Raw genomic sequence first — 27,750 nt, 5'->3', positions numbered from 1 at the left:
TGGATTTTTCTATTGTTTCTGCATATTCTATAGGAATTCGTCAAATGTATGTTTCCTTTCCGTATATTTATTCATTCAGTATGTGAAACGGTTTTGCGGGGTCGTGAATCGTTCGGTCAAACAAACAAACAAAAAATATTCCTCACGTTCCACCACGTTATTCCTGAACATATTACCGATATTAAATACACAATCGTTCATAATTGTAATTAAACGTGTAAAATACTTCCGTTTTGTTTCAAGTTTATATCATCCCCTTCAGCCGAACGTCACATATTGACGGGCCCTTTCCATGACGTCATCACGTTCGGTTGATGACGCAATGGCGTTTAGTTTGTCAAGAGGTGCTTGTTTGACGCTATTTGACGTCATCACGCAAGATGTAATATTTTTCCGGTGGAGTCGAGAAGATTTAATGTGACGAACACAGTGAAGTGCAGTGAAACATCAAAAGGCAAATGCGATTAATATATATATATATATATATGTTTTTTTTAACAAATTAAACAACAGTATGACGTTTTACCACAGACATACGTCATACACTCAAGTGTTGTGGTGTATTAATAAAAAACGGCGGAAGTATATGGAATGTTTTGTAATTTGATGTTTGCGTTCAGTTTTTGAAGGGAATGAAGTGGAAGAGTCGATTTTGGATATCACGTGACCATTGCTGCATTCCTGACTCCGGCCTAGACAAACAGGCTTTGCTTATTCACCGCTCCGATTGGATTTCGGATCAGATGTGTGTTTACACCTTCCGGTTCACGACTTCCAGGAGTTGCTGTGAAAACGACCGGTGCGGCCTGATGGGGATTGAGAGGGAATTTGGGTCACGGTACTTGGACAATGTTGTGGAATGTAAAACGAGGACGATGTGCCGACGGGCAGGGAATTGGACATCCCGGGAATGGGACCAGGAATTCGGGGATTTTGTGATGGGACGTGAATGGATGAAAGTGAACAGAGGTAGATTTGGGAAACGGACGTGTGTGGATAAAGGTGGATTTGGGAAATGGACGTGTGTGGATAAAGGTGGATTTGGGAAACGGACATGTGTGGATAAAGGTGGATTTGGGAAACGGAGGTGTGTGGATAAACATGGATTTGGGAAACGGAGGTGTGTGGATAAACATGGATTTGGGAAACGGACATGTGTGGATAAAGGTGGATTTGGGAAATGGACGTGTGTGGATAAACATGGATTTGGGAAACGCACATGTGTGGATAAAGGTGGATTTGGGAAATGGACGTGTGTGGATAAAGGTGGATTTGGGAAACGGACATGTGTGGATAAAGGTGGATTTGGGAAACGGACATGTGTGGATAAAGGTGGATTTGGGAAACGGAGGTGTGTGGATAAACATGGATTTGGGAAACGGAGGTGTGTGGATAAACATGGATTTGGGAAACGGACATGTGTGGATAAAGGTGGATTTGGGAAATGGACGTGTGTGGATAAAGGTGGATTTGGGAAACGGAGGTGTGTGGATAAACATGGATTTGGGAAACGGACGTGTGAGGATAAAGGTGGATTTGGGAAATGGACATGTGTGGATAAAGGTGGATTTGGGAAACGGACATGTGTGGATAAAGGTGGATTTGGGAAACGGACATGTGTGGATAAAGGTGGATTTGGGAAATGGACGTGTGTGGATAAAGGTGGATTTGGGAAATGGACGTGTGTGGATAAAGGTGGATTTGGGAAATGGACGTGTGTGGATAAAGGTGGATTTGGGAAATGGACATGTGTGGATAAAGGTGGATTTGGGAAATGGACATGTGTGGATAAAGGTGGATTTGGGAAATGGACATGTGTGGATAAAGGTGGATTTGGGAAATGGACATGTGTGGATAAAGGTGGATTTGGGAAATGGACGTGTGTGGATAAAGGTGGATTTGGGAAACGGACGTGTGTGGATAAAGGTGGATTTGGGAAACGGAGGTGTGTGGATAAACATGGATTTGGGAAACGGACGTGTGAGGATAAAGGTGGATTTGGGAAATGGACATGTGTGGATAAAGGTGGATTTGGGAAACGGACATGTGTGGATAAAGGTGGATTTGGGAAACGGACATGTGTGGATAAAGGTGGATTTGGGAAATGGACGTGTGTGGATAAAGGTGGATTTGGGAAATGGACGTGTGTGGATAAAGGTGGATTTGGGAAATGGACGTGTGTGGATAAAGGTGGATTTGGGAAATGGACATGTGTGGATAAAGGTGGATTTGGGAAATGGACATGTGTGGATAAAGGTGGATTTGGGAAATGGACATGTGTGGATAAAGGTGGATTTGGGAAATGGACATGTGTGGATAAAGGTGGATTTGGGAAATGGACGTGTGTGGATAAAGGTGGATTTGGGAAACGGACGTGTGTGGATAAAGGTGGATTTGGGAAACGGACGTGTGTGGATAAAGGTGGATTTGGGAAACGGACATGTGTGGATAAAGGTGGATTTGGGAAACGGACGTGTGTGGATAAAGGTGGATTTGGGAAACGGACGTGTGTGGATAAAGGTGGATTTGGGAAACGGACATGTGTGGATAAAGGTGGATTTGGGAAACGGACATGTGAGGATAAAGGTGGATTTGGGAAATGGACATGTGTGGATAAAGGTGGATTTGGGAAACGGACGTGTGTGGATAAAGGTGGATTTGGGAAACGGACATGTGTGGATAAAGGTGGATTTGGGAAATGGACGTGTGTGGATAAAGGTGGATTTGGGAAACGGAGGTGTGTGGATAAACATGGATTTGGGAAACGGACGTGTGAGGATAAAGGTGGATTTGGGAAATGGACATGTGTGGATAAAGGTGGATTTGGGAAACGGACATGTGTGGATAAAGGTGGATTTGGGAAACGGACATGTGTGGATAAAGGTGGATTTGGGAAATGGACATGTGTGGATAAAGGTGGATTTGGGAAATGGACATGTGTGGATAAAGGTGGATTTGGGAAATGGACATGTGTGGATAAAGGTGGATTTGGGAAATGGACGTGTGTGGATAAAGGTGGATTTGGGAAATGGACGTGTGTGGATAAAGGTGGATTTGGGAAACGGACGTGTGTGGATAAAGGTGGATTTGGGAAACGGACATGTGTGGATAAAGGTGGATTTGGGAAATGGACGTGTGTGGATAAAGGTGGATTTGGGAAACGGACGTGTGTGGATAAAGGTGGATTTGGGAAACGGACATGTGTGGATAAAGGTGGATTTGGGAAACGGACATGTGAGGATAAAGGTGGATTTGGGAAATGGACATGTGTGGATAAAGGTGGATTTGGGAAACGGACGTGTGTGGATAAAGGTGGATTTGGGAAACGGACATGTGTGGATAAAGGTGGATTTGGGAAATGGACGTGTGTGGATAAAGGTGGATTTGGGAAACGGAGGTGTGTGGATAAACATGGATTTGGGAAACGGACGTGTGAGGATAAAGGTGGATTTGGGAAATGGACATGTGTGGATAAAGGTGGATTTGGGAAACGGACATGTGTGGATAAAGGTGGATTTGGGAAACGGACATGTGTGGATAAAGGTGGATTTGGGAAATGGACATGTGTGGATAAAGGTGGATTTGGGAAATGGACGTGTGTGGATAAAGGTGGATTTGGGAAATGGACGTGTGTGGATAAAGGTGGATTTGGGAAATGGACATGTGTGGATAAAGGTGGATTTGGGAAATGGACGTGTGTGGATAAAGGTGGATTTGGGAAATGGACATGTGTGGATAAAGGTGGATTTGGGAAATGGACATGTGTGGATAAAGGTGGATTTGGGAAATGGACGTGTGTGGATAAAGGTGGATTTGGGAAACGGACATGTGTGGATAAAGGTGGATTTGGGAAATGGACATGTGTGGATAAAGGTGGATTTGGGAAATGGACGTGTGTGGATAAAGGTGGATTTGGGAAATGGACATGTGTGGATAAAGGTGGATTTGGGAAATGGACATGTGTGGATAAAGGTGGATTTGGGAAATGGACGTGTGTGGATAAAGGTGGATTTGGGAAACAGACATGTGTGGATAAAGGTGGATTTGGGAAACGGACATGTGTGGATAAAGGGGGATTGGGGAAATGGCCGTGTGTGGATAAAGGTGGATGTGGGAAACGGAGGTGTGTGGATAAGCGTGGATTTGGGAAACGGACGTGTGAGGATAAAGGTGGATTTGGGAAATGGACATGTGTGGATAAAGGTGGATTTGGGAAATGGACATGTGTGGATAAAGGTGGATTTGGGAAATGGACGTGTGTGGATAAAGGTGGATTTGGGAAACGGACATGTGTGGATAAAGGTGGATTTGGGAAATGGATGTGTGTGGATAAAGGTGGATTTGGGAAATGGACATGTGTGGATAAAGGTGGATTTGGGAAACGGACATGTGTGGATAAAGGTGGATTTGGGAAATGGACATGTGTGGATAAAGGTGGATTTGGGAAACGGAGGTGTGGATAAAGGTGGATTTGGGAAACGGACATGTGTGGATAAAGGTGGATTTGGGAAATGGACATGTGTGGATAAAGGTGGATTTGGGAAATGGACATGTGTGGATAAAGGTGGATTTGGGAAATGGACGTGTGTGGATAAAGGTGGATTTGGGAAATGGACGTGTGTGGATAAAGGTGGATTTGGGAAATGGACGTGTGTGGATAAAGGTGGATTTGGGAAATGGACGTGTGTGGATAAAGGTGGATTTGGGAAATGGACGTGTGTGGATAAAGGTGGATTTGGGAAATGGACATGTGTGGATAAAGGTGGATTTGGGAAATGGACATGTGTGGATAAAGGTGGATTTGGGAAATGGACGTGTGTGGATAAAGGTGGATTTGGGAAACGGACGTGTGTGGATAAAGGTGGATTTGGGAAACGGACATGTGTGGATAAAGGTGGATTTGGGAAATGGACGTGTGTGGATAAAGGTGGATTTGGGAAATGGACGTGTGTGGATAAAGGTGGATTTGGGAAACGGAGGTGTGTGGATAAACATGGATTTGGGAAACGGACGTGTGAGGATAAAGGTGGATTTGGGAAACGGAGGTGTGTGGATAAACATGGATTTGGGAAATGGACGTGTGTGGATAAAGGTGGATTTGGGAAATGGACATGTGTGGATAAAGGTGGATTTGGGAAATGGACATGTGTGGATAAAGGTGGATTTGGGAAACGGAGGTGTGTGGATAAAGGTGGATTTGGGAAATGGACGTATGTGGATAAAGGTGGATTTGGGAAACGGACATGTGTGGATAAAGGTGGATTTGGGAAATGGATGTGTGTGGATAAAGGTGGATTTGGGAAATGGACATGTGTGGATAAAGGTGGATTTGGGAAACGGACATGTGTGGATAAAGGTGGATTTGGGAAATGGACATGTGTGGATAAAGGTGGATTTGGGAAACGGAGGTGTGGATAAAGGTGGATTTGGGAAACGGACATGTGTGGATAAAGGTGGATTTGGGAAATGGACATGTGTGGATAAAGGTGGATTTGGGAAATGGACATGTGTGGATAAAGGTGGATTTGGGAAATGGACGTGTGTGGATAAAGGTGGATTTGGGAAATGGACGTGTGTGGATAAAGGTGGATTTGGGAAATGGACGTGTGTGGATAAAGGTGGATTTGGGAAATGGACGTGTGTGGATAAAGGTGGATTTGGGAAATGGACGTGTGTGGATAAAGGTGGATTTGGGAAATGGACGTGTGTGGATAAAGGTGGATTTGGGAAATGGACGTGTGTGGATAAAGGTGGATTTGGGAAATGGACGTGTGTGGATAAAGGTGGATTTGGGAAATGGACGTGTGTGGATAAAGGTGGATTTGGGAAATGGACGTGTGTGGATAAAGGTGGATTTGGGAAATGGACATGTGTGGATAAAGGTGGATTTGGGAAATGGACATGTGTGGATAAAGGTGGATTTGGGAAATGGACATGTGTGGATAAAGGTGGATTTGGGAAATGGACGTGTGTGGATAAAGGTGGATTTGGGAAACGGACGTGTGTGGATAAAGGTGGATTTGGGAAACGGACATGTGTGGATAAAGGTGGATTTGGGAAATGGACGTGTGTGGATAAAGGTGGATTTGGGAAATGGACGTGTGTGGATAAAGGTGGATTTGGGAAACGGAGGTGTGTGGATAAACATGGATTTGGGAAACGGACGTGTGAGGATAAAGGTGGATTTGGGAAACGGAGGTGTGTGGATAAACATGGATTTGGGAAATGGACGTGTGTGGATAAAGGTGGATTTGGGAAATGGACATGTGTGGATAAAGGTGGATTTGGGAAATGGACATGTGTGGATAAAGGTGGATTTGGGAAACGGAGGTGTGTGGATAAAGGTGGATTTGGGAAATGGACGTATGTGGATAAAGGTGGATTTGGGAAACGGACATGTGTGGATAAAGGTGGATTTGGTAAACGGAGGTGTGTGGATAAACGTGGATTTGGGAAACGGACATGTGTGGATAAAGGTGGATTTGGGAAACGGAGGTGTGGATAAAGGTGGATTTGGGAAACGGACATGTGTGAATAAAGGTGGATTTGGGAAACGGACATGTGTGGATAAAGGTGGATTTGGGAAATGGACGTGTGTGGATAAAGGTGGATTTGGGAAATGGACGTGTGTGGATAAAGGTGGATTTGGGAAATGGACGTGTGTGGATAAAGGTGGATTTGGGAAATGGACGTGTGTGGATAAAGGTGGATTTGGGAAATGGACGTGTGTGGATAAAGGTGGATTTGGGAAACGGACATGTGTGGATAAAGGTGGATTTGGGAAATGGACATGTGTGGATAAAGGTGGATTTGGGAAATGGACGTGTGTGGATAAAGGTGGATTTGGGAAATGGACGTGTGTGGATAAAGGTGGATTTGGGAAACGGAGGTGTGTGGATAAACATGGATTTGGGAAACGGACATGTGTGGATAAAGGTGGATTTGGGAAACGGAGGTGTGGATAAAGGTGGATTTGGGAAACGGACATGTGTGGATAAAGGTGGATTTGGGAAACGGACGTGTGTGGATAAAGGTGGATTTGTGAAATGGACATGTGTGGATAAAGGTGGATTTGGGAAATGGACATGTGTGGATAAAGGTGGATTTGGGAAACGGAGGTGTGGATAAAGGTGGATTTGGGAAACGGACATGTGTGGATAAAGGTGGATTTGGGAAACGGACGTGTGTGGATAAAGGTGGATTTGGGAAATGGATGTGTGTGGATAAAGGTGGATTTGGGAAATGGACATGTGTGGATAAAGGTGGATTTGGGTAAAGGACGTGTGTGGATAAACATGGATTTGGGAAACGGACGTGTGTGGATAAACATGGATTTGGGAAACGGACATGTGTGGATAAAGGTGGATTTGGGAAACGGACGTGTGTGGATAAACATGGATTTGGGAAACGCACATGTGTGGATAAAGGTGGATTTGGGTAAAGGACGTGTGTGGATAAACATGGATTTGGGAAACGGACGTGTGTGGATAAACATGGATTTGGGAAACGGACATGTGTGGATAAAGGTGGATTTGGGAAACGGACGTGTGTGGATAAACATGGATTTGGGAAACGCACATGTGTGGATAAAGGTGGATTTGGGAAACGGACGAGTGTGGGTAATGTTGGATTTGGGAAACGGACGTGTGTGGATAAAGGTGGATTTGTGAAATGGACATGTGTGGATAAAGGTGGATTTGGGAAATGGACATGTGTGGATAAAGGTGGATTTGGGAAACGGAGGTGTGGATAAAGGTGGATTTGGGAAACGGACATGTGTGGATAAAGGTGGATTTGGGAAACGGACGTGTGTGGATAAAGGTGGATTTGGGAAATGGATGTGTGTGGATAAAGGTGGATTTGGGAAATGGACATGTGTGGATAAAGGTGGATTTGGGTAAAGGACGTGTGTGGATAAACATGGATTTGGGAAACGGACGTGTGTGGATAAACATGGATTTGGGAAACGGACATGTGTGGATAAAGGTGGATTTGGGAAACGGACGTGTGTGGATAAACATGGATTTGGGAAACGCACATGTGTGGATAAAGGTGGATTTGGGTAAAGGACGTGTGTGGATAAACATGGATTTGGGAAACGGACGTGTGTGGATAAACATGGATTTGGGAAACGGACATGTGTGGATAAAGGTGGATTTGGGAAACGGACGTGTGTGGATAAACATGGATTTGGGAAACGCACATGTGTGGATAAAGGTGGATTTGGGAAACGGACGAGTGTGGGTAATGTTGGATTTGGGAAACGGACGTGTGTGGATAAAGGTGGATTTGGGAAACAGGCGTGTGGGATAAAGGTGGATTTGGGAAACGGACGAGTGTGGGTAATGTTGGATTTGGGTAAAGGACGTGTGTGGATAAAGGTGGATTTGGGAAACAGACATGTGTGGATAAAGGTGGATTTGGGAAACAGACATGTGTGGATAAAGGTGGATTTGGGAAACGGACGAGTGTGGGTAATGTTGGATTTGGGTAAAGGACGTGTGTGGATAAAGGTGGATTTGGGAAACAGGTGTGTGTGGATAAAGGTGGATTTGGGAAACGGACGTGTGTGGGTAATGTTGGATTTGGGTAAAGGACGTGTGTGGATAACGGTGGATTTGGGAAACAGACGTGTGTGGATAAAGGTGGATTTGGGTAAAGGACGTGTGTTGATAAAGGTGGATGTTGGAAATGGACGTTTGTTGTTAGATTTGGTGAAAGGCTATGAGTGGATAGATGTTCCATTCACCTCTCCACCATTGTCTTTTGAATCGTCATCATCCTTTCATGATGAGTGCCTCCTGTATCATAAAAGTCCTTGAAATCTTCTTCTGCTCACAGGGCTTTGCAATGGCTTCGACAAGTGGACCGGATGACGAGCTGACGATCCCACGAGCAGCTATCAATAAGCTCATCAAGGAGTTGCTGCCAAGCGTCCGTGTTGCCAATGACGCCCGTGAGCTCATCGTCAACTGTTGCACGGAGTTCATCCATTTGGTGTCCAGTGAGGCCAATGACATTTGCAATAAGTCGGAGAAAAAAACCATTTCCCCAGAGCACGTTATCAAGGGTAATGGACGAGTTGACTCAATGGGATTGGCTGGTTGCACGTTTGGGATCAGCTGGTGATTTTGCAAGCTTGTATCTAAGTAGTGATCTTGGGGAAGCAGACTGCATTATCCTGACATGATTAGTTACTCAGTGGTATGTCGGAGTTTTTTTTCATAATTTGCTTTCACAGAATCCACTTTGGGGCCATCATTTTATTCCACTTTACAAATGGCACAATTTTTACCCCATCTCTCCAAAGCCAATTACCCCCATTTATTTTTAGATCCTCGTGGAGGATCTCGAAGTCTGACTCACGTTGTTGTTCTTCATCTTCTTCTTGCGGACTTTTTTGTTTCACAGCCTACAGTTTTCATCGAAACTTCCTGAAACTTGGCATATGTATGTAAAAATACCCTGCACAGACAGTAACCATCTCCGATTTTGAAAATTCCTCCTGGAAAAAAAGTTATGACGTCAAAATATCTCCGCTAATGGAAACCGCCTAAAAAATTATCTCCGAAACGAGGCAAGATTTTTGAATTCTGTTTGCAAGAATCGAATAGGGCATTAGCAGAGATGAATTACTGCACATATGATACATAACTATGACGTCATATCAATTTTTATGACGTCATTCCTATTTTTTGTTTCACAACCCAGAGTTTTCATCGGATCTTCGTGAAACTTGCCATGTATATGTAGAAAGCCCACGCGCAGGCAGTAACCATCTCCGATTTTGGAAATTCTTCCTAGAAAAAAAGTTGATGTCATAATATCGCCGCTAATGGAAATCGCCGAAACCATTATCTCCGAAACTAGGCAAGCTGTTTGAATTTTCTTTTCATATTCGTTTTTATGACGTCATCATTAAGAGGACCGAGGATCTTAGCTCATTCGCGCTTGTTTTTCTTCTTTCCCTCTTTCCAATATTATTCTTCGTTTTATTTCACCTTGATCATGGATTGACCTTCCTATATATTATTGCTATTGTAAGGCTGTAAAAGTACAATTTTTGAATGATACAAACCGATACAGCAATCCGTACACTCTCATGTTGACTACAGTAGCTGCTTTTACTTCCAAACTGCGCCTTTTGCCCTACCCACTGAAAGGGGGTGATGGATGAGGGTAAAAAAATTTAAATCTCATCTATCATGAAGGAAATACGAGTGAACAAAAAAATATTATCTGGTGCTGTCAATTCTGGTAGAACATGCGCGATTGTAGAATTTGAAACGATAATCTTTGCTCAGTCGGTCTTCAAACCGCATCACTTCACAGGTGAAGATGCCCGGATGCTTGATTCTGGCTCATTTTACAAAGTTGCCATGACATCCTTCCTTTCACGAGGCTTTGAGAGTAACAGTTTATTGAGCCCTTCCACATCTTTACTGACATCAAGGATGACGCCAAACATTTATAACACCACCAAGCTTACAAATGAAACATTCACACTTCCTGCTTTGTGAGATAGTTTATTAAAGGGCAGGTTATGCACACATTGCAACGAAAGGGCAGGTGACGTTTCTGGTGACTCTCACACATTACAATCATAATTACCTCCGGCACCGATGGTGGACGGAGGTTATGTTTTCATCCCTCTCTGTCTGTTTGTCTGTCTGTGTGCAAGATATCTCAAAAAAGTTATGGACGGATTAGATGAAATTTTGTGGACAGGTTCAGTGTGTGACTCGGGAAGAATTGATTCAATTTTGGTGAAGATCCGGATCCAAATCTGGATCTGAATTTTTTTTTAAGTGATTCTTCACCATTGAGAGATTTGGGCCAAAAACAATATAGCATGATATTTCAAAAAGTTATTGGGCTTGATATGTTCCACTGGTTTATTTATATTTTCATTTAAAGTTTGCTTTTTGACGGTTCTGTAATTGATATACATATTTTCCTGGTGTATCAGCTTCGATATCTGTCGGTACACAAAATGATCATGCTTCCCCATTGTCTCGGGTCTTGCACCTGCATTTTATTTTATTTTTTTTCATTTATTACCTCCACCACCGAAGGTGGAAGGAGGTTGTTTTCACCTCTGTCTGTCTTTGCTTGTTTGTGAACAAAATATCTCAAAGAGTTGTGGATGGATTTGGACGAAATTTTGTGGAGAGCTTGGGTATGTGACAAGGAAGAATTGATTCGATTTTGGTGAAGATCCAGAGGCAGATCCGAATTGTTTATTTTTATTTTATAGTGATTCTTCACCATTGAGCAATAGGGCCAAAACGATATATAGCACGATAATTCCTAAAGTTGTGCACGGATTCGGACTAAACTTGGTGGATGAGTTGGTTCGGTGACAAGAACAAGCTCATTAAATTTTAGTTCAGGTCAGAATCCAGATCTGGCCTATCGGTGGGATACAAAACGTAAACCAATCGGCTTGGTCGAGGTATTGCGCTCTACCGAGTGCCCTTCTAGTTTAAATTGGGTTCTCCAAGGAGTACCAGCCGGAATGGTTTGGTACTCATGAAAATATTTATCAGCTTCGAGCGCGCTCGTCTATTTCCCAATCGCCACTCCGATTTTTCATGCGCCTCTCAGCTTTGTATGCATCTTGCTCCTCTGTAGGTTGTCTCAGAATGTTCATTCCAGACGAGATGCTTGCAAACCGCTCTTTTTTTTTTTTCAATCTGGATGCTCCTGAGCTTCCTCATTGCTAGTTCTCTTTAGATCAATTTTTTTTTTTAACCTTAAAAGTTATAAACTTACAAAGTGGCTTATCAATTATATTGTTATAATTTACAAACTTAATTTTGTACATTTAAATTTTGAAATCACAGGATATAAGATTTATCACGGAAGAATCTTGTCTACACTCGATGAGAAAACTTTTCATCAAAACGCTTTTGAGCCTTTTGAGCATCTTTGAAGTGCACATTTAGTTGTTTTTTTTTAACCGCACACGAGCACCGGATTACCAGTTGTATGTGAAACACTGTTTATAATATTGTATCTGAGGATATAGGCAGGACAGGATGTGAGCAGTACCGGTAAGTAAGAGAAAGTTCTACTGCCAAGAGAAGAGATGAAAGAGTGTACAGTACCTTCAGGAAGTATTCACACCCCTTGACTTTTGTCGCATTTTGTTGTTACAGCCTGAATTTAAAGTGGATTATATTAAATTTTTTGTCACCGATCCACACAAAATACCCCATCATGACAAAGTGAATACCCCCATCATTTTACAAATTAATTAACAATGAACAGCTAAAAAATCCAATTTCCTTTGATCATCCTTGAGATGTCCCTACAACTTGATTGGAATCCACCTGTGGCCAATTCAATTGATTGGACACGGTTTAGAAAGAAACACACCTTTCTATATGAGGTCCCACAGTTGACAGTACATGTCAGAGTAGAAGCTCCACCATGAAGTCCAAGGAACTGTCCATAGAATTGTGATGAGGCATAGATCTGGGGAAAGGTATAAAACAATTTAAAGAGTATTGAAACTTTTTCAAGAACACAATGAACTCCATCATGAGGAAACGGAAGGAATATGGAACTACGCAGACTCTTCCTAGAGCTGGCCGTCCGACCATACTGAGCAACTAGGCAAGAAGGACCTTGGTCAGGGAGGTGATCAATAATCCACTCTGACAGAACTACAGAGTTCCTTGGCTGAGATGGGAGAACCTGCCGGAAGGACAACAGTCTCTTCAGCACTTCACAAATCTAGGCTTTATGAGAGAGTGGTCAGACAGAAGCCACTCCTGAGAAAAAAAACACATGACAGCACACCCGGAGTTTGTGAAATGGCACGTGAAATACTGAAAGCAAGAGGAAAAAGATTCTGTGATCTGATGAGATGAAAAGTTAACTCTTTGGCCTGAATGCAAAGCGAGATGTCTGGTGGAAACCGAGCACAGCTCATCACCCATCTTACACCATCCCTACCGTGAAGCATGGTGGTGGCAGCATCATGCTATGGGGATGCTTTTCAGCGGCAGGGACTGGGGGACTTGTGAGGATAGAGGGAACAATGAATGGAGCCAAATACAAGGAAATCCTTGAGGAGAACCTGCTTCAGTGCAAAAATACCTTATACTGTGGTGAAGATTTACATCCCAACAAAACAATGACCCCAACGACACAACCAAAGCAACACTGAAATTGCTTCAGAACGAGAAAGTGAAAGTGCTTGAGTGGCCCAGACAAAGATCAGACTTGAATCCCATTGATAATCTGTGGAAAGACTTGAAGATTGCTGTTCACCGACGCTCCCCATCCAACTTGACAGAGCTTGAGCAAATCTGCAAGGAAGAATGGGAGAAAATCCCCAAATCCAGATGTGTAAAGCTCATGCAGACATTCCCAAGAAGACTCAAAGCTTTAATCACTGCCAAAGGCACTTTGACGAGGTATTGACTTGTTGGAGGGGGGGGGGGGTTAAATATTTATTGGCGCAAGACATTTTAGCTTTTCATTTTTAATGGATTTGTAAAAAAAACTCTAAAAATGTGTTTTCACTTTGTCACTATGGGGTTTTTTGTGTGGATTGGTGACAATTTTTTTTAATCTAATCTATTTTATATTCAGGCTGTAACAACAACAAAATGTGACAAAAGTTGAGGGATGTGAATACTTTATGAAGGCACTGTAGGTGAGCAGTAACCTTAGATTTGGAAAGTGTAAAGGGTGGGTTTCAGCATGAGTTCATGCAACCGAGTGGTGTTTGGAATTATCAGAGGGCTCAACAGGTAGGGGGCTGGCCTAGAGTTATGCACACTTGCCTCAAAGTTGTCTAACCTAGGACCCAGCTATGAACTGTCGTCCGAGTGTTTCACAGGCAGAGTGATTTGTTATTGTGTGTGATGGACGTTAAACTGGGCGTCTCGTCTGCCGGCATTAGTTGATGGATGTTAAAGATTCCACGGTGTCCTTCGTGAAGAGTTGGCAAGGTATCACCTGCACCATTAACAAGTTACAAATTCCCTCCATAACTACTGCTGGGAAGGTAATGGCAATACACTCAATATAACCAATGCCAAGAAATTGCTTCGGCAGCACCAACACTCTGTGACAGCGTATCCATCCATCCATCCATTGGGACCATACTCTGTGCAGAGCGTTGGTGCTGCCTAAGCAGTCTCCTTGGCTATTTGGGCATAATCCTGGACGGGTCGCCACTCCGACACAGTATACCAGCAAGCTGGCACTCATTTTGCCGACCTCAGAAGGATGACAGGCAGAGTCAACCCCAACCTGGTATTAATTCAACAGCTGAGTGGGATTTGAACCCAGGATCCTCAGATCCCAAGCCCACCACCCTAAACCATTAAGCCAACACCAGGCATATAGTAACAGTGTATGGTTGATCAGAATCACATTCAATCATTGCGTAGGAGGGGCATGGCCATATGTGAGGAAGCATAAGATTTATAAACCACCAGTTATCTATAATTGAACCAGAACAGGACAGGAATCCCAGTGTCTGGTGAACTAACTATGTGATATTCCAATTGAAGATGAAGAGATATGTCTGCCTACATAATTTAGTTGATTGTGGCTGCACTTTTACATTGAGAAAGCACAGCAATTGTCACAGCATGCAAAGTAAGCACATCATTTTACAAAGTGAGCTTTTAAATGGCCCCCAGTTGCCTTGCATATGGAAACGGCATCAGACTCATCATGTCCACCATTTTGCCCCTGATGGTCATGTAGCAGGTAGATTGGATAGCCTAGTATTGCTTCTTTGTCCTTGCAATTCAAGTACAAGCTTCTCTTTGAGCTTTCACCACAATAAAGAAACATGTCACTTTGTCAAATGAAATTGCACCAAAAATTTAAAACAACGTTTTGCGAAGAATATTCACCTGACATGAACAAGTTCTCTAATCTTTGGATATATCCAATGAGAAAGTGGAGTGAAGAGCAGCATTTACAGAGCTGTAAATGTTGATGTAAATGCGTCTGATCCGTCATGTTGTTCAATGTTGGATGATGCCTGTGGTGCGTGCAGCATTGGAGAGCCTGGGATTTGGGGCTTACATTGGAGAGGTGAAGGACGTGCTACAAGAGTGCAAGACCGTGGCCCTGAAAAGACGAAAAGGCAGCTCTCGCCTCGAGAACCTGGGAATCCCTGAGGAGGAGCTGCTTCGACAGCAACAGGAGCTTTTTGCCAAGGTACTTGCACTGCTCGTCGTGTGTTTCACATGCTAACCTCATGAAAGTCTTCTTCGATAATTACGCAAGTCATCATTTCACTTCCGTTTTTATTCGTTGCTTTCAACATTTTCAAGATGTTTTGATAAAAGTAGGGTGGTTAACTTCATAGGTGTTATAGCTTTCTGGAGACTGTAAGCGACCATCGAAATGACGCAACTCACCCCAGATTGCTCGTAAACCCCGAGCAGCGAGGTAAATCGGGGCAGCCTGCGCATTTTTCATAACTCCCAGATGAGGACTGCAAAATGAAACGACTAAAAAAAACTTTTACAGAATCTGAAGGTACTTGTACGTGTACCTGTGGGAAAGCGGCGTGCCTCTGCACAACAGAACAGTTGGACAACTTCCTGATCAACTCCTCCAAAGAGTTCATGTGTTGCAGTTCGTATTGCAAAAACTACCGACGATGCGTGCCCGTGAGAGATCGAAGGTTCGTCGATGTGTGCGTTCCAACCAAGCCTTCGTGCTTCTTAACATCAATGGGAAGTTCATATCTGGGGCATGTCGGTGCACAGGCTAAGTTAAATGCGATATTTACTTTTAATCATGTTTGGGTGGAGGGAAGTGGGGGAGGAGTGGGAGGTGGGAGATTTATGTGCTGTGAGAGCCGTTATAAATATATATATTTTGCCTGGTTGGCCACGAGAGAAATTTATATTAGATTTTTGCATTTATTGGTAAAAGGTGCGTGCATGCGTTTTATGACCACTGCCACCGCTAGGCAGTTGTATTAATGGTAAATGGGATGAACCCAATTCCTCTCATCCGCCGATTATTTCTTGTATTTCTTGTACAAGGAACACCCACTCCCTTAGCAAGCCGTCTGCCCCTCCCCCTCCCCAATCCCTAATCCCCACCCTCTAACATGTATGCAAGACCTATCTATCTATAATTCCAGCAATCTCTGTGTGTGTGTCTCTGTTTGTCTGTCTGTCTGTCTGTCTGTCTGTCTGTCTGTCTGTCCGTCTGTTTGTCTGCGACCGCCGTTTCTCGACAACCGCCGGTCCGATCTGATTGAAACTTGCCAGGAATATTGCCGGGGCCCCTCAGATGTGCCTTTTCGAGGTGGCCGAGTTCACTGACAGCACTTCACAAATCGAGGCTTTATGGGAGAGTGGTCAGACAGAAGCCACTCCTGAGAAAAAAGCACATGACAGCACACCTGGAGTTTGCAAAATGGCACGTGAAAGACTGAGAGCGTGAAGAAAAAGATTCTGTGATCATTTGTGAAAAAAGGTGGATTCTGTGAAAAAGGTGGATTCAGCAAAGTCCCAGGAAGGTTTGTGACTAAAATTTTTTTTTTTTTTAATCGCATGGGTACTCGTGGTGAAACTGCAAACGCCATCTTACAATGCTGGTTATCCCCGCACTCCCAGGAATCCTTTTTCTTCGTGCCCGATTGACTAGTCATCACAGCGAAGATTGGAATTTTCCTCGGCGAAGTGACGGCTCTTAAAATGTAGTAAATTATTTTCTCGTGGGTCTCATTTGCATTCAGAAACAGAACAATTATGGTAACCATTTTGAAATTGCCACTTTTTTTTAATCTAAATGCTGGAAATTATGTTCAAAAGACTATTTGAATCAGAGATTTCATGCTGGTAATGGCAGGTTAAAAGTGTCCGTTGAGCAGAACCGAGTCAGTGTACACACACACACACACACACACACACACACACACACACACACACACACACACACACACACACACACACACACACACACACACACACACACACCGCATGTGCAAAGGCCTCATTTAGCATTCATACAGCATTTTGAGTCATGTATTTATTGTAGAAATCTCATCAAATACTCAGATAACACATTCATTAATAACACATTAACACCAATCATGTTTAAAAAAAAAAAAAAAAATTACTTTTCCTTTGAGTCCTCGTGTTTTTCACAAAAAACCTGTGAGAGTTGCACAGTGTCAAATTAAATGTCCTTATTAAATAAATAGTTTATCCTGCATCTTGTGGAGTAATGAATAAGCAAAGTGATGACAACAAGAACAAGAGAGTTCATAGAACATGATACCCGATGGAGTGCTCTGGTTTATACTTCAATTTTAATAACATAACGATTTTAAAGATCGTTAAAAAAGAAGGAAAAATAAAAAAAAACTTCCGAAAGTTTCATGCAACTGAAGTAGTCTTGCGCAGTGTGCACCACCCTTATACTAATCTCTCACTCTTACTATCTCTCCGAAAGGTCTGTCTGGCAAGCCCTCCTATCCCCTTTCTTAACAATCCTCTCGAAATTTTGTCAGTCAAACTCCTGGTTCTCATTATCAGCCATGATCTTTCTTGGGCAAACCACATTTCAAAGTTGGCTTCCAAAGCCAGCCGCCGATAGGGCATCCTCCGTCGTACGTCCTTGGCACACCTGAACTCCTATCCACCTGCAAGGCCTTCATTCACAGCTTGATGGAGTACTGCTCTCTCCCCTCTGGGCTGGCTCCCCTGCCTCGCATCTTTCTCAGCTTGACGCCGTGGAAACCAAGGCCTTCAAGATTATTGGAATCTCCCGTGATGAAGCCAAGTTTTTGGGCCTATCACTTTACCATCGCAGACAGGTCGGTGGTCTCTCGGTCTTCCACTGCCTCCTTTCTGGTCTTGTACCCTTTGCTCTTTCTATGCTTTGTCCCCACCCCCCCCCCCAGGTTTCTGCAGGGCATGTCCACCATCAACTCCCTTCTGGTGAAACTACCTAAATCTAGGATAACTGCTCACCTCCACCTATTCGTTCCTCTTCCCCCCCATCTCTGGAACCAACTTTCACATCCTCTTCGATCTCAGTCATCCCCCCAGGTCTTCAAGACAGCTGTGCACCACCATGTTGTCTCGTCACCAATCCGAAACCATGATATTTTCCACACTTGTTAACTTGCCTACATCCCTAAGCCCTCCACCTTGCAGTTTTTCCTTCCTGTGAGTTTCCTTCTGTATCCATCTTGTCCACCCCATACATCCTTCCCTGCCCCCCCCCCCCACTGCTTTCTTGTGGGGTCGGTTGGGGTAAGCTTTGCCCAAGTCTTCACGAACCAGTAGGTAAGGCCTGACGTTCGACTGGTTAGGGCAGGAATTTAGCCATGGTGCCGGCGATCGCTCGCCTCCTCTTCACCAAGGACACCATAAGATCTTTAACCTCCACCAATGAATGCTGCCAGATGGGATGCACGTTTAACGTGCAACCGAGGGACGGCACACACATTGATGAAATCGTGCTGCCTGTGAAACACTGGGGTGACAGTTTATAGCTGGGTCGGGAATCAAATCCAGGCTGTACCACTTAGACATGAGTGTGCGTACCTCTAGGCAATCCTGCCAGCCCTATAGTTACAATTGAGATAATAAGACTCAAGAGCATTTAACAATGCAGAATCTTTCAAGGGTATATCGATTACAGTAGATCTGAGAACCGGTGCAGACTCATTCACTTTTAACTGCAGAATGTCTCTGCAGTACAGGGTGTCTGGGAAGGGATACACCAAAAAGAACGTTGAACAGTTTTAAAGTGATTCGAGATGCTGACATAAGTGTAATTATCAATACATGCTTTAGGCTTACAAGTTTTAGTTTGTTTCAATTTTTTTCTTTTTTAACGGTATTGTTTAGATATTCTCTTATTATATATTATTAAACTTATACATGTCGTTCATCAATCACGATATAATCGATCTCGTTCAGAGAAAACGTTTTCCGACACAGCTGGAGTGCTGGAAGACACAAAATCAACAACATGATGTTTAAGTTTTTCCATGGTCCATTGTTTGCTCGTGTAGACTTTTTACTTTTTTCGAAAAAACAATGTCGGAGATAAAAAAAAAATCTGAAGATGTTAAATCGGGTGATTGAGCAGGCCATTTAATAGGTCTTCTTCCGGACAATCCAACGGTCTGGCAAAGTTTGATTTCGAAACCCTTTAACAATTCGAGCTGTGAGGTGTGGTGCTCTATCCTGCTGAAAGAGAACTCTGTGACAAATCGGGATTTTCTTGGATTTGCGGAATCCAAGAATTGGGGGTATGAAAAGCTAGTAAGGGTGCGTTCATCGAAGAAATGTGGTCCAGAGACGTGAGAACTTGACACGGCGGCCGAATCCTTCATACGCTTAACGCGGATTTTCTTCTCCCGTATCCTCCAATCGTGACGAGTAGCTTTGCCTGATGCGTGAAATGTAGTCTCATCACTAAAAAATGAGGTTTGATTTAAAAAAAAAAATGTTCTTCTGATTCTCTCCGTTCAATTAATTAATTTATTTATTTATTGATAAACATTTCGTCTTGTTTCGTAATCCTCTTCAAAGTTAATGAACTGTTTACATTTCATTTCATTTCAACCTCAATTCTTGATGAAGCGTATTGTTACGGATCTGGAAACCATTTGCATTCAACATACAGATGTCCCAAAAGTCAGTTAAGTCATTAAGTATGTGTGTAGTCAGATCCCTTTCCTTTTGTCTAGTGGGAGAATCAAAGGCGTGTGTTGCGATTTCTTTTCAGTTAGGTTATTAAATCTTTACATCCAACAAACCCTCCAATGAACAACCAACAACCATTCCATTCCCCATCACGATCCACTACCCACCCGCTGTCTACAAGCACTCCTACTTGCCAAGGCAGGGTCTTGCAGCCGTTCCTTGCCGCTTCCACCAACGTTCCTTCCACAAACGTTGTAACTCTTGCACGACGGCCTGTGCAACATTGATACTGTTACTCATCAAGTATGAACCCACGTGGAAGACTGGCTGGGGTTTCCCGGCAGGGGCTGTTGCAGCGTTTATACTGTTGCTCGTCCAGTGTGGGCGCGCGTGGAGGAGTGGCTGGGGTTTCCCGGCAGGGGCCAAGGCCCCACCCCGGAAAGGTGGGCCGTAGGACCTGTCCAATCAGAGGGGGACAGCGAGGTGTGTTCACCAAGGCCCCTCCCCGCTGAGGGAGGTCCATAAATTCCCGAGCACTCTCTAAGAGAGGTGGTCTTTTTGAGGTCTTGGGTGGTCTTTTTGAGGTCTTGGAGAGTCTTTTAAAAGTTATTTTGAAGAGTTTTTGGTGGGTGTTGAGGCGGTGAACGTGTCTTTGCTGGCCCTCTACAAGGAAGGGAAGAGCGACCCCGACCCCCCTCCATGGACCCCGGCCATTCACCACCCGAGCTCCACCACAAACCTCAAATCCCACACATGCGACTGGGGACCAAACCAGCGACCATTGTCACGTGCCGCATCATGGAGCACGCCCTCCCGCCGACGGTCAGGTACACCACCGAACTCTGACCCCCAGATTGTCTCTTTCCATGGCTGTGAGGGTCCAATAAAGACCCTGGGCTTCTTTTCATTTTGTGTGTGTGTCTGCGTGTGGGCCCGTCTTTAAGTAGAACTGAATAAGTGTTTTTGGATCATTGTAAATACTTCTTGCATATTCGCGTTAAGTCTTGCTTTGTGTCTTCATTTACTGTAAATAAAACTTGTGAGAAATGTTCCCAGTCCGTTTCTGTCCCTTCTTGAATTGGTCCAGCATGGTTCGGATCTGAGTTTAGGCGGGGTTTTATCCCCGATAATCCGTTGATTCCAGCCGGCACAGCTTTGCCAGTTTCTGCTTGGCTGCACCCGAACCGGAGTTGGTAGTCGGTCGTTGGAACTCCACCGCAGTCGGTAGAGTGACCCGGTTCGAGCAAGACCTGCCGAGGGTGTGGATTCCCCGGTAGCCGAAATCGCGTAGTTAATTAGGTAAATTGGTTATAGACAAATGGACCCTACGCTACGCAGTTGAGATATTGGTGACCACGGTCGGTTAAACGACCCTCCAGCTCGCGGAGTTATCCGAGCGACGGCCTACAATTCCGGGGAGTTCGGTGGGAGATGACGCAAGCTTTCCCCACCGAGTGGTCGTTCTCGCCACCAACCCCTGGCCCACAACAGTATCATGAACAGAGCTTTTTGGAACGTTTAGCGATGGAACGATGCTCTCCTAATCGACTCGCTCAGACTGTTGGTAAATGTTCGCATTTCGCGAACAGCGTTCGCCCTTTCATTTGACTTGCTTGGGCCTTCCAGCAGATTTCCCCTTCAGGACAGATCCTGTAGCCTCAAACTGATCCACCCGTCTTTGGATGGAATGTCTTGTTCAGGCACTGGTTTGTTCATTGCTCGCCGAAAACGCCTTTTGGTTCGAATGATTGAACCTCATTCATGTGCATCTTTCACAATTTTCACTTTCTCTTGTGGACTTGCCATTATATCAGAAAATGGGGTTTCTCTTGAAACATAGCGGTGTCATTACAATCAATATTCACAACAAACAGAACCTTACAAGTCTAATGTCTCATGCATGTGTTGATATCAAATTTATGTCAATATCTCAACGAACAATAAAACTATTCAACGTTCCTTTTGATACTGTATTTTCATATTGGGACGCCCTGTATATAGATCACGTTAGACCCGAGAATGAATGACACGGACACGGACACGGACACGGACATGGACACACTGATTACAATAGCCTCTGCCATACCTTCGGTAACAGGTGAGACGAATAAAGAGGGTGACGTAGTGAAAAATTATTGCATTTCTGGTCGACGAAAGTATCGAGCGTGTTCAAATCCACCGATCCGATTGGCTGCACAATATCGCAATGATTGTCTGTGAGAGGACATCCACTTGGCAGGTGTAAATCGTAAGAGGTACAAAAAGGTGGACAGAACAAAGCACATGCTGCAAGACCTGCCGCATCGATTACCAAATGGAAACCATGCGAGGTGGGGATATCACCTGGACTGTTCGAAGGGTTTATATCTTTGTCGTGTCAGCTCAGAAATTAATTGTGGTGTTGCTCATGTTGAATGTATCCTTCGTTACAAGTGAGCTGTCGGCGTAAACAAAGTTCACGTGAAATTTGAACCACCCTCAGGTGACACAGATTTTTTTTGTTGTTGTTGTGGTATACTTGTGAATATTTGTGTTGGTCTGCATCTCGAGTTTTGGGCTGTTATTTGCACATTTCAATGATCATTTGGCCATGCCTCCCTTTCCACCTTCCTTCATTCCTTTGCCCCTCTGTCCCCTCGCCCTTTCTTTCCTTTGCCACTTCCTTTCTTCCACAGGCCCGACAACAGCAGGCAGAGTTGGAACAGCAACAGTGGCTTCAGATGCAGCATGCAGCGCTGCAGGCACAACAACAACAAGCGCAACAGCAGGCTCGGCAGCAAGGCCAAGCGGTGCCCAAGGCATCGGCAGCTTCAAACGACAATGAGGGGCTGTAATGATGGCACAGACACGGGTCGATAATGATGCTGTGGTCTGAAAAGCTTGGACCGTTTATGAACGAGGGGGTGAAGGTACAAATATTGTGAGTCAGACTACGTCGTGCCTGTGGAGTTGTTCCTCGCCAGCTTGTTGACTTCGAGTGGAGTTTTATTGATTTTATTGGAGGGTTTTGTTTTAAACAATTTTACTGCCCTATCTCTTTGGGCCCTATTGTGCCCAGGTAGTTGTTTGTTTCGTTTTCTGAATGGGCTCTATTATTGACCAACAATTGTGGTGCCAAGTGTATCCCCAAGTTTAACAGGCCTTGGTAACACCCAAACAACAGAGCTTTGCGTAACTCTGGATTCCGTTACCTGCTTTTCAGGCAGTGCTTGTCGTACTTGTTTGTATGGGTTAGGCCCCTGTGGACATGAAATAGGAGTTTCAAAGAAAACACTCGTCTGCCTGGTCATGATAACCTTTAAACGAAACTTAATTTATAATTTCCCATCAACAGACGTGTGAGAATGCCGAAGTGAACGTGTCGTTGAGAAGAATCCTGTCACCGAATGATTGTATTTTTCTTTTCTTCCCATCACCATACTACCTGTCATTCCCACATGTCGACCAACAGGGTCTCGATGCTGGGGTTAGTTCAGAGCTTCGTTTGGTTGTGCTTTCTGGCATTGTCCTTAAATGGCAAAATCTGGAGGCTGAGTGATTGAGAGGTTTTATTGGCAAGGATGTGGGCAGGTGCAAAAAAGGTGGGTATGTGGATTCAAGGGTAAAAGGGACAGGGAGGTGTTAGGTAAGGGTATAAGGAGGTTAGAGGAACTTGATATGCATCAGCAGGGGAGTCGATGAGAAGTGGGTTGAAGCTAAGATGGAAGTTGAATGGATTTGATGGGAATATGAAAGCTGAAATGATGTGGTTGGAAGCTGAGTCGTGGGCAAAAGCTGAATGGATGTGGAAGTGGGTTGTGGATGTGGTGGAGCAAAGACGTGGAAAGGGTAAGAAGACAAATGAAGCATACTGCCACAAGTGTCCATCTATATATTACATATACAGATGCATTGTTGACCCCCATCCCCATCCCTTGTTCATTCCATATACCCCTCCCCGTTCTTTCCCCCACTCTTCTTTTCCTCCACCTTCCGTATCTATATGTAGATGTCCCCATGTTATATCTGACATTGTGGTAGTTGTTATTAATGGCCTGTGTGCTTGGAATTGCATGTTATTCTCCCTCCAGGTGACGATCTATCCCTTTACCTTTTTTTGTTGGATGAAGAAAGGTGTAGCATGCTGCAGTGCAGTAATTAGTCCATTCTCTCTGATGTACCATTTTTTAATTTTTTTTTTTTAAATTAATCATGATATGGAATGCTTTTAAAATGCTCTTTCATAGATTTGTCGAAAAATAAACCTTTGAAGTGTTGTTTTGTGTGAAATTGAGGGGTTTTTTTTGAAAGCGAGCGCCTTGCCCGCAGAGCCACTTCTTCTCCAGTCGGGTGCGATACATGGTAGGGGTCGCTGTTTGCCGAATTGAGTAATAATATCTCTCTTTATTTACAGTATTTTGATTTGTGAGCACCAGAGGGAGCTGCTTACAATAAGGTAATCCAAGCGAGTTCTTTGGCCTCAGTCACATCTCGGTGAGAGGGACAGAGCGGGGAGTTCTAGAGGAGAGCAAGGAGTGAGGGGAAGAGGGTGACGTTGGGAAGAGACAAAACTCAGTGTTATTTATTGAAATATACATATTGGGATTGAATTGAAACTAGCTGAGAGAGTGAGTGAAGGGGGATTAGGTGAAGTAGTGAATGAAGAGAGACTGGGTGAAGAAGTGAGGGATGAGTACAGGGAGCCGCCGTGTTCCTGCCCTGCGCTCTCTCCATCACCCGACATCATGAGCTGGGGCTGCGAGCTTTGGGTGAGTAATTGCAATACAAATCTCACGTCGAGGTGAGTGCCGTGCGGTGGGTCTGTGTGAAGAATTGCTGATGGCGATCACGGTGTCTGTGGGGAATCCGATGGCCTTGCGGATAGTGCTGAGAATGCGCGCGACGCGCTTGAGACATGAGCGTGGTGTGGGTGAGACGTCCACTCGAGGGATGAGGGGTGGAGGGTACTGTGAGAGATGCGGGGGGGGGGGTGATCATCGTGCTGAATCTCCACGCGGTTGGGGGGGCGGTCGCGGTGCTGTATCTGTGTGGGGGGCGCTTGCTCGCGGTGCTGAATCGCTGCATGATAGGTGGTTGTCGTGCTGAGGCCCCTTGTGGTGCTGAGTCTCTCTCTGCATGAGGAGGCGGTCGTGGAGTCTCCGCGTGGGGGTTGCTCGCTTGCGGTGCTAAGTCTCTGCGTGATAAGTGGTTGTGGTGCTGAGTCTCTGCGCGGGGGGGCTGTCGCGGTGCTGAGTCTGCGTGGGGGGCTGTTGCGGTGCTGAGTCTGCATGGGGGGATGTCGCGGTGCTGAGTCTCTGCCTGGGGGCTGCCGCGGTGCTGAGTCTCTGCGTGGGGGGCTGTCGCGGTGCTGAGTCTGCGTGGGGGGCTGTCGCGGTGCTGAGTCTGCGTGGGGGGCTGTCGCGGTGCTGAGTCTGCGTGGGGGGCTGTCGTGGTGCTGAGTCTGTGTGGGGGGCTGTCACGGTGCTGAGTCTGCATGGGGGCTGTCACGGTGCTGAGTCTCTGCGTGGGGGCTGCCGCGGTGCTGAGTCTCTGCGTGGGGGGCTGTCGCGGTGCCGAGTCTCTGCTTCGGGGGATGTCGCGGTGCCGAGTCTCTGCGGGGGGTGGGTGGGGGGCTGTTGTACTGAGTCTGTATGGGAGGCTGTCACGGTGCTGAGTCTTTGCGTCGGAGGCTGTCGTGGTGCCGAGTCTCTGCGTCGGGGGCTGTCGCGGTGCCGAGTCTCTGCGTCGGGGGTTCTCGCGGTGCCGAGTCTCTGCGGGCGTGGGTGGGGGGGCTGTTGTACTGAGTCTCTGCATGGGAGGCTGTCACGGTGCTGAGTCTCTGTGTGGGGGGAGCTGTTGTGCTGAGTCTCTGCATGGGAGGCTGTCACGGTGCTGAGTCTCTGTGTGGGGGGAGCTGTTGTGCTGAGTCTCTGCGTCGGGGGCTGTCGTGCCAAGTCTCTGCGGGGGGTGGGGGGCTGTTGTACTGAGTCTCTGTATGGGAGGCTGTCGTGGTGCCGAGTCTCTGCGTCGGGGGCTGTCGCGGTGCCGAGTCTCTGCGTCGGGGGCTCTCGCGGTGCCGAGTCTCTGCGGGGGTGGGTGGGTGGGGGGGCTGTTGTACTGAGTCTCTGCATGGGAGGCTGTCACGGTGCTGACTCTCTGCGTGGGGGGCTGTCGCGGTGCTGAGTCTCTGCGTGGGGGGCTGTCGCGGTGCTGAGTCTCTGCATGGGGTGCTGTCGCAGTGCTGGGGGTCTGCGCGTAGGGCTGTCGTGGTGCTGAGTGTCTGTGTGGGGGGCTGTCACAGTGCTGAGTCTCTGCGTAGGGGGCTGTCACGGTGCTGAGTCTGCGTGGGAGGATGTCACGGTGCCGAGTCTCTGCGTGGGGGGCTGTCATGGTGCCGAGTCTCTGCGTGGGGGGGGGGTGTTGTGCTGAGTCTCTGCATGGGGCGCTGTCCCAGAGCTGGGTGTCTGCGCGGAGGACTGTCGTGGTGCTGAGTGTCTGTGAGGGGGGCTGTCACGGTGCTGAGTCTGCGTGGGGGGATGTCGCGGTGCTGAGTGTCTGCGCGGGGGCTGTCACGGTGCTGAGTCTGCATGGGGGCTGTCGCGGTACTGAGTGTCTGCATGGGGGGCTGTCACGCTACTGAGTCTCTGCGTGGGGGGCTGTCGTGGTGTGTTGTGCTGATTATGTGGGGGGCTGGCACAGTGCTGAGTCTCTGCATGGGGGCTGTTGTGGTGCTGAGTCTCTGTGTGTGGGGGGGCTGTCGTGCTGAGTCTCTGTGTGTGGGGGGGGCTGTGACGGTGCTGAGTCTGCATCAGGGGGGGCTGTCACGGTGTTGAGTCTTTGTGTGTGTGGAGGGGGGGCTGTCATGGTGCTGAGTCTTTGCGTGGGGGGCGTTTGATACAGTATTGAGGTGAAAAGACCATACGTTCGTGGTTGAGGTCATTCCAAAGCTCTAACTTGGTGGATGGATTTTGTGAAGGCACATAAGGCAGTGGTGTCGGGCAGAGACCCAGTTTCATGGAACACCTGACATACAGTGTGAGTTTGAGGCAATGTCCTGCTTGCGAAGCACCTGTCTGTTTACAGTTGGGGTGGAGTATCAAATGGATTCTGTTGGGTGAAAAGGTAAGTGCCCAGGTAACTCTGTGTGTCTTTCTGGTGGATTTCTACAAAGATCAAAAAAGGAAAAGACAACCAAGATGAGGTCTTCCTTCCCCATCAGTACAAAGTTTTTGAGAGGATGGGGGATTGGGTGAGATTATGTGTTTTCAGATATGGGGAAACGGAAGAGAGAGAGAGAGAGAGTGAGTGAGTGAGTCGAGTTGATCAAGTATTTTGGAATTAGGTCTCGTCTCGGGCTCTAGACCCACTTCGTGTGTTTCTCACAAGTGTATGATGTGCGATCATTTTTGATTTGTTAATCCCCAGTGATCTTAAGTTTAATCATAATGGAGATATACATTTGGCTTCCACCTCGTAGACACCAATGTCCTTGTGACTGCCCACGTGTCGGAAGATCATCTTTGTGACTGCGATTGATTTTTTTTTGCTCTCGAGTGGAAAAGTACAAACGCAGCGTTCATATTGCTCCGTGTCAAACAGATTTTGATGTTGATGAACTTGATTTATGAACTGCTTGACATTGCCTATTGCCAACAATGAGACGTCACCACCGTATGTTACGTTTGAGCACGTCATGAGTTGATAGGATCGTGTAACTTATCTTCGGAGGTACATACATCGCAGTGTCTTGAAAAGACTGCAAAGACAGGTAAACCTGAAAAAAAGACAAATTGATCATTTCTTATCTCCCATCGTCCTTGTGGTTCATATCTCACAATGGAAAACAAGTTCTGCCATGTTGTCCATGCATCTGATGCTGATGATGTCCAAAACCTTAATTCTTTCTATCCACGTTCCACAAATACCTTCCAAAGGCTCACCAATTGATATATCTGTGAGCACGGCTCACTCGAGTCGGTGCACAAATCTGTGGCTTTGAAGGTCACCTCGGCCTGGTTCGAATGTAATCAACATAATACGTGACAACTTCAACTTGACACATTTCATGCTGAGTTTAACATGCAGACAACTTGATTTTTGACATCAT

The 27,750-nt window shown here is 45.6% G+C and overlaps 2 protein-coding genes across 6 annotated transcripts in view; both read left to right on the top strand.

Moving 5' to 3' along the window:
* Positions 1 to 642: 642 nt before the first annotated feature.
* Positions 643 to 23,920, top strand: DR1 (down-regulator of transcription 1). Of its 3 annotated transcripts, none has more exons than XM_085855602.1 (4): positions 643 to 799; positions 8,842 to 9,070; positions 15,032 to 15,195; positions 22,340 to 23,920. In XM_085855602.1, exons 2-4 carry the CDS (start codon positions 8,851 to 8,853, stop codon positions 22,496 to 22,498), a joined length of 543 nt encoding a protein of 180 aa, XP_085711728.1. In that variant the 5' UTR covers positions 643 to 799; positions 8,842 to 8,850; the 3' UTR covers positions 22,499 to 23,920. The 3 variants fall into 3 exon arrangements, with proteins under 3 accessions (XP_085711728.1, XP_085711729.1, XP_085711730.1); XM_085855603.1 differs by having other exon boundaries at positions 709 to 838; XM_085855604.1 differs by lacking the exon at positions 643 to 799 and adding an exon at positions 824 to 969.
* Positions 23,921 to 24,124: 204 nt separating this feature from the next.
* LOC147013622 (formin-binding protein 1-like) overlaps positions 24,125 to 27,750 on the top strand; it is a 163,485-nt gene continuing 159,859 nt past the window's right edge. The window contains exon 1 of one of the 3 annotated variants that reach the window (XM_085855597.1): positions 24,125 to 24,412. In XM_085855597.1, the coding sequence (XP_085711723.1) occupies positions 24,389 to 24,412 (24 nt within the window). In that variant the 5' untranslated portion in view covers positions 24,125 to 24,388. Of the gene's footprint in view, positions 24,413 to 24,543; positions 24,574 to 26,642; positions 26,679 to 27,750 lie in introns of those variants that run through there. The other 2 variants (XM_085855599.1, XM_085855598.1) reach the window with 2 other exon arrangements.

This window comes from Eptatretus burgeri, chromosome 14 (assembly GCF_056783735.1).
Source record: "Eptatretus burgeri isolate ZD-2024b chromosome 14, Ebu_testis_v1, whole genome shotgun sequence".
Classification (NCBI taxonomy): Eukaryota; Metazoa; Chordata; class Myxini; order Myxiniformes; family Myxinidae; genus Eptatretus; species Eptatretus burgeri.
Note: the sequence above shows the minus strand (reverse complement) of the source record. Positions and strands in the feature narration are given on the sequence as shown.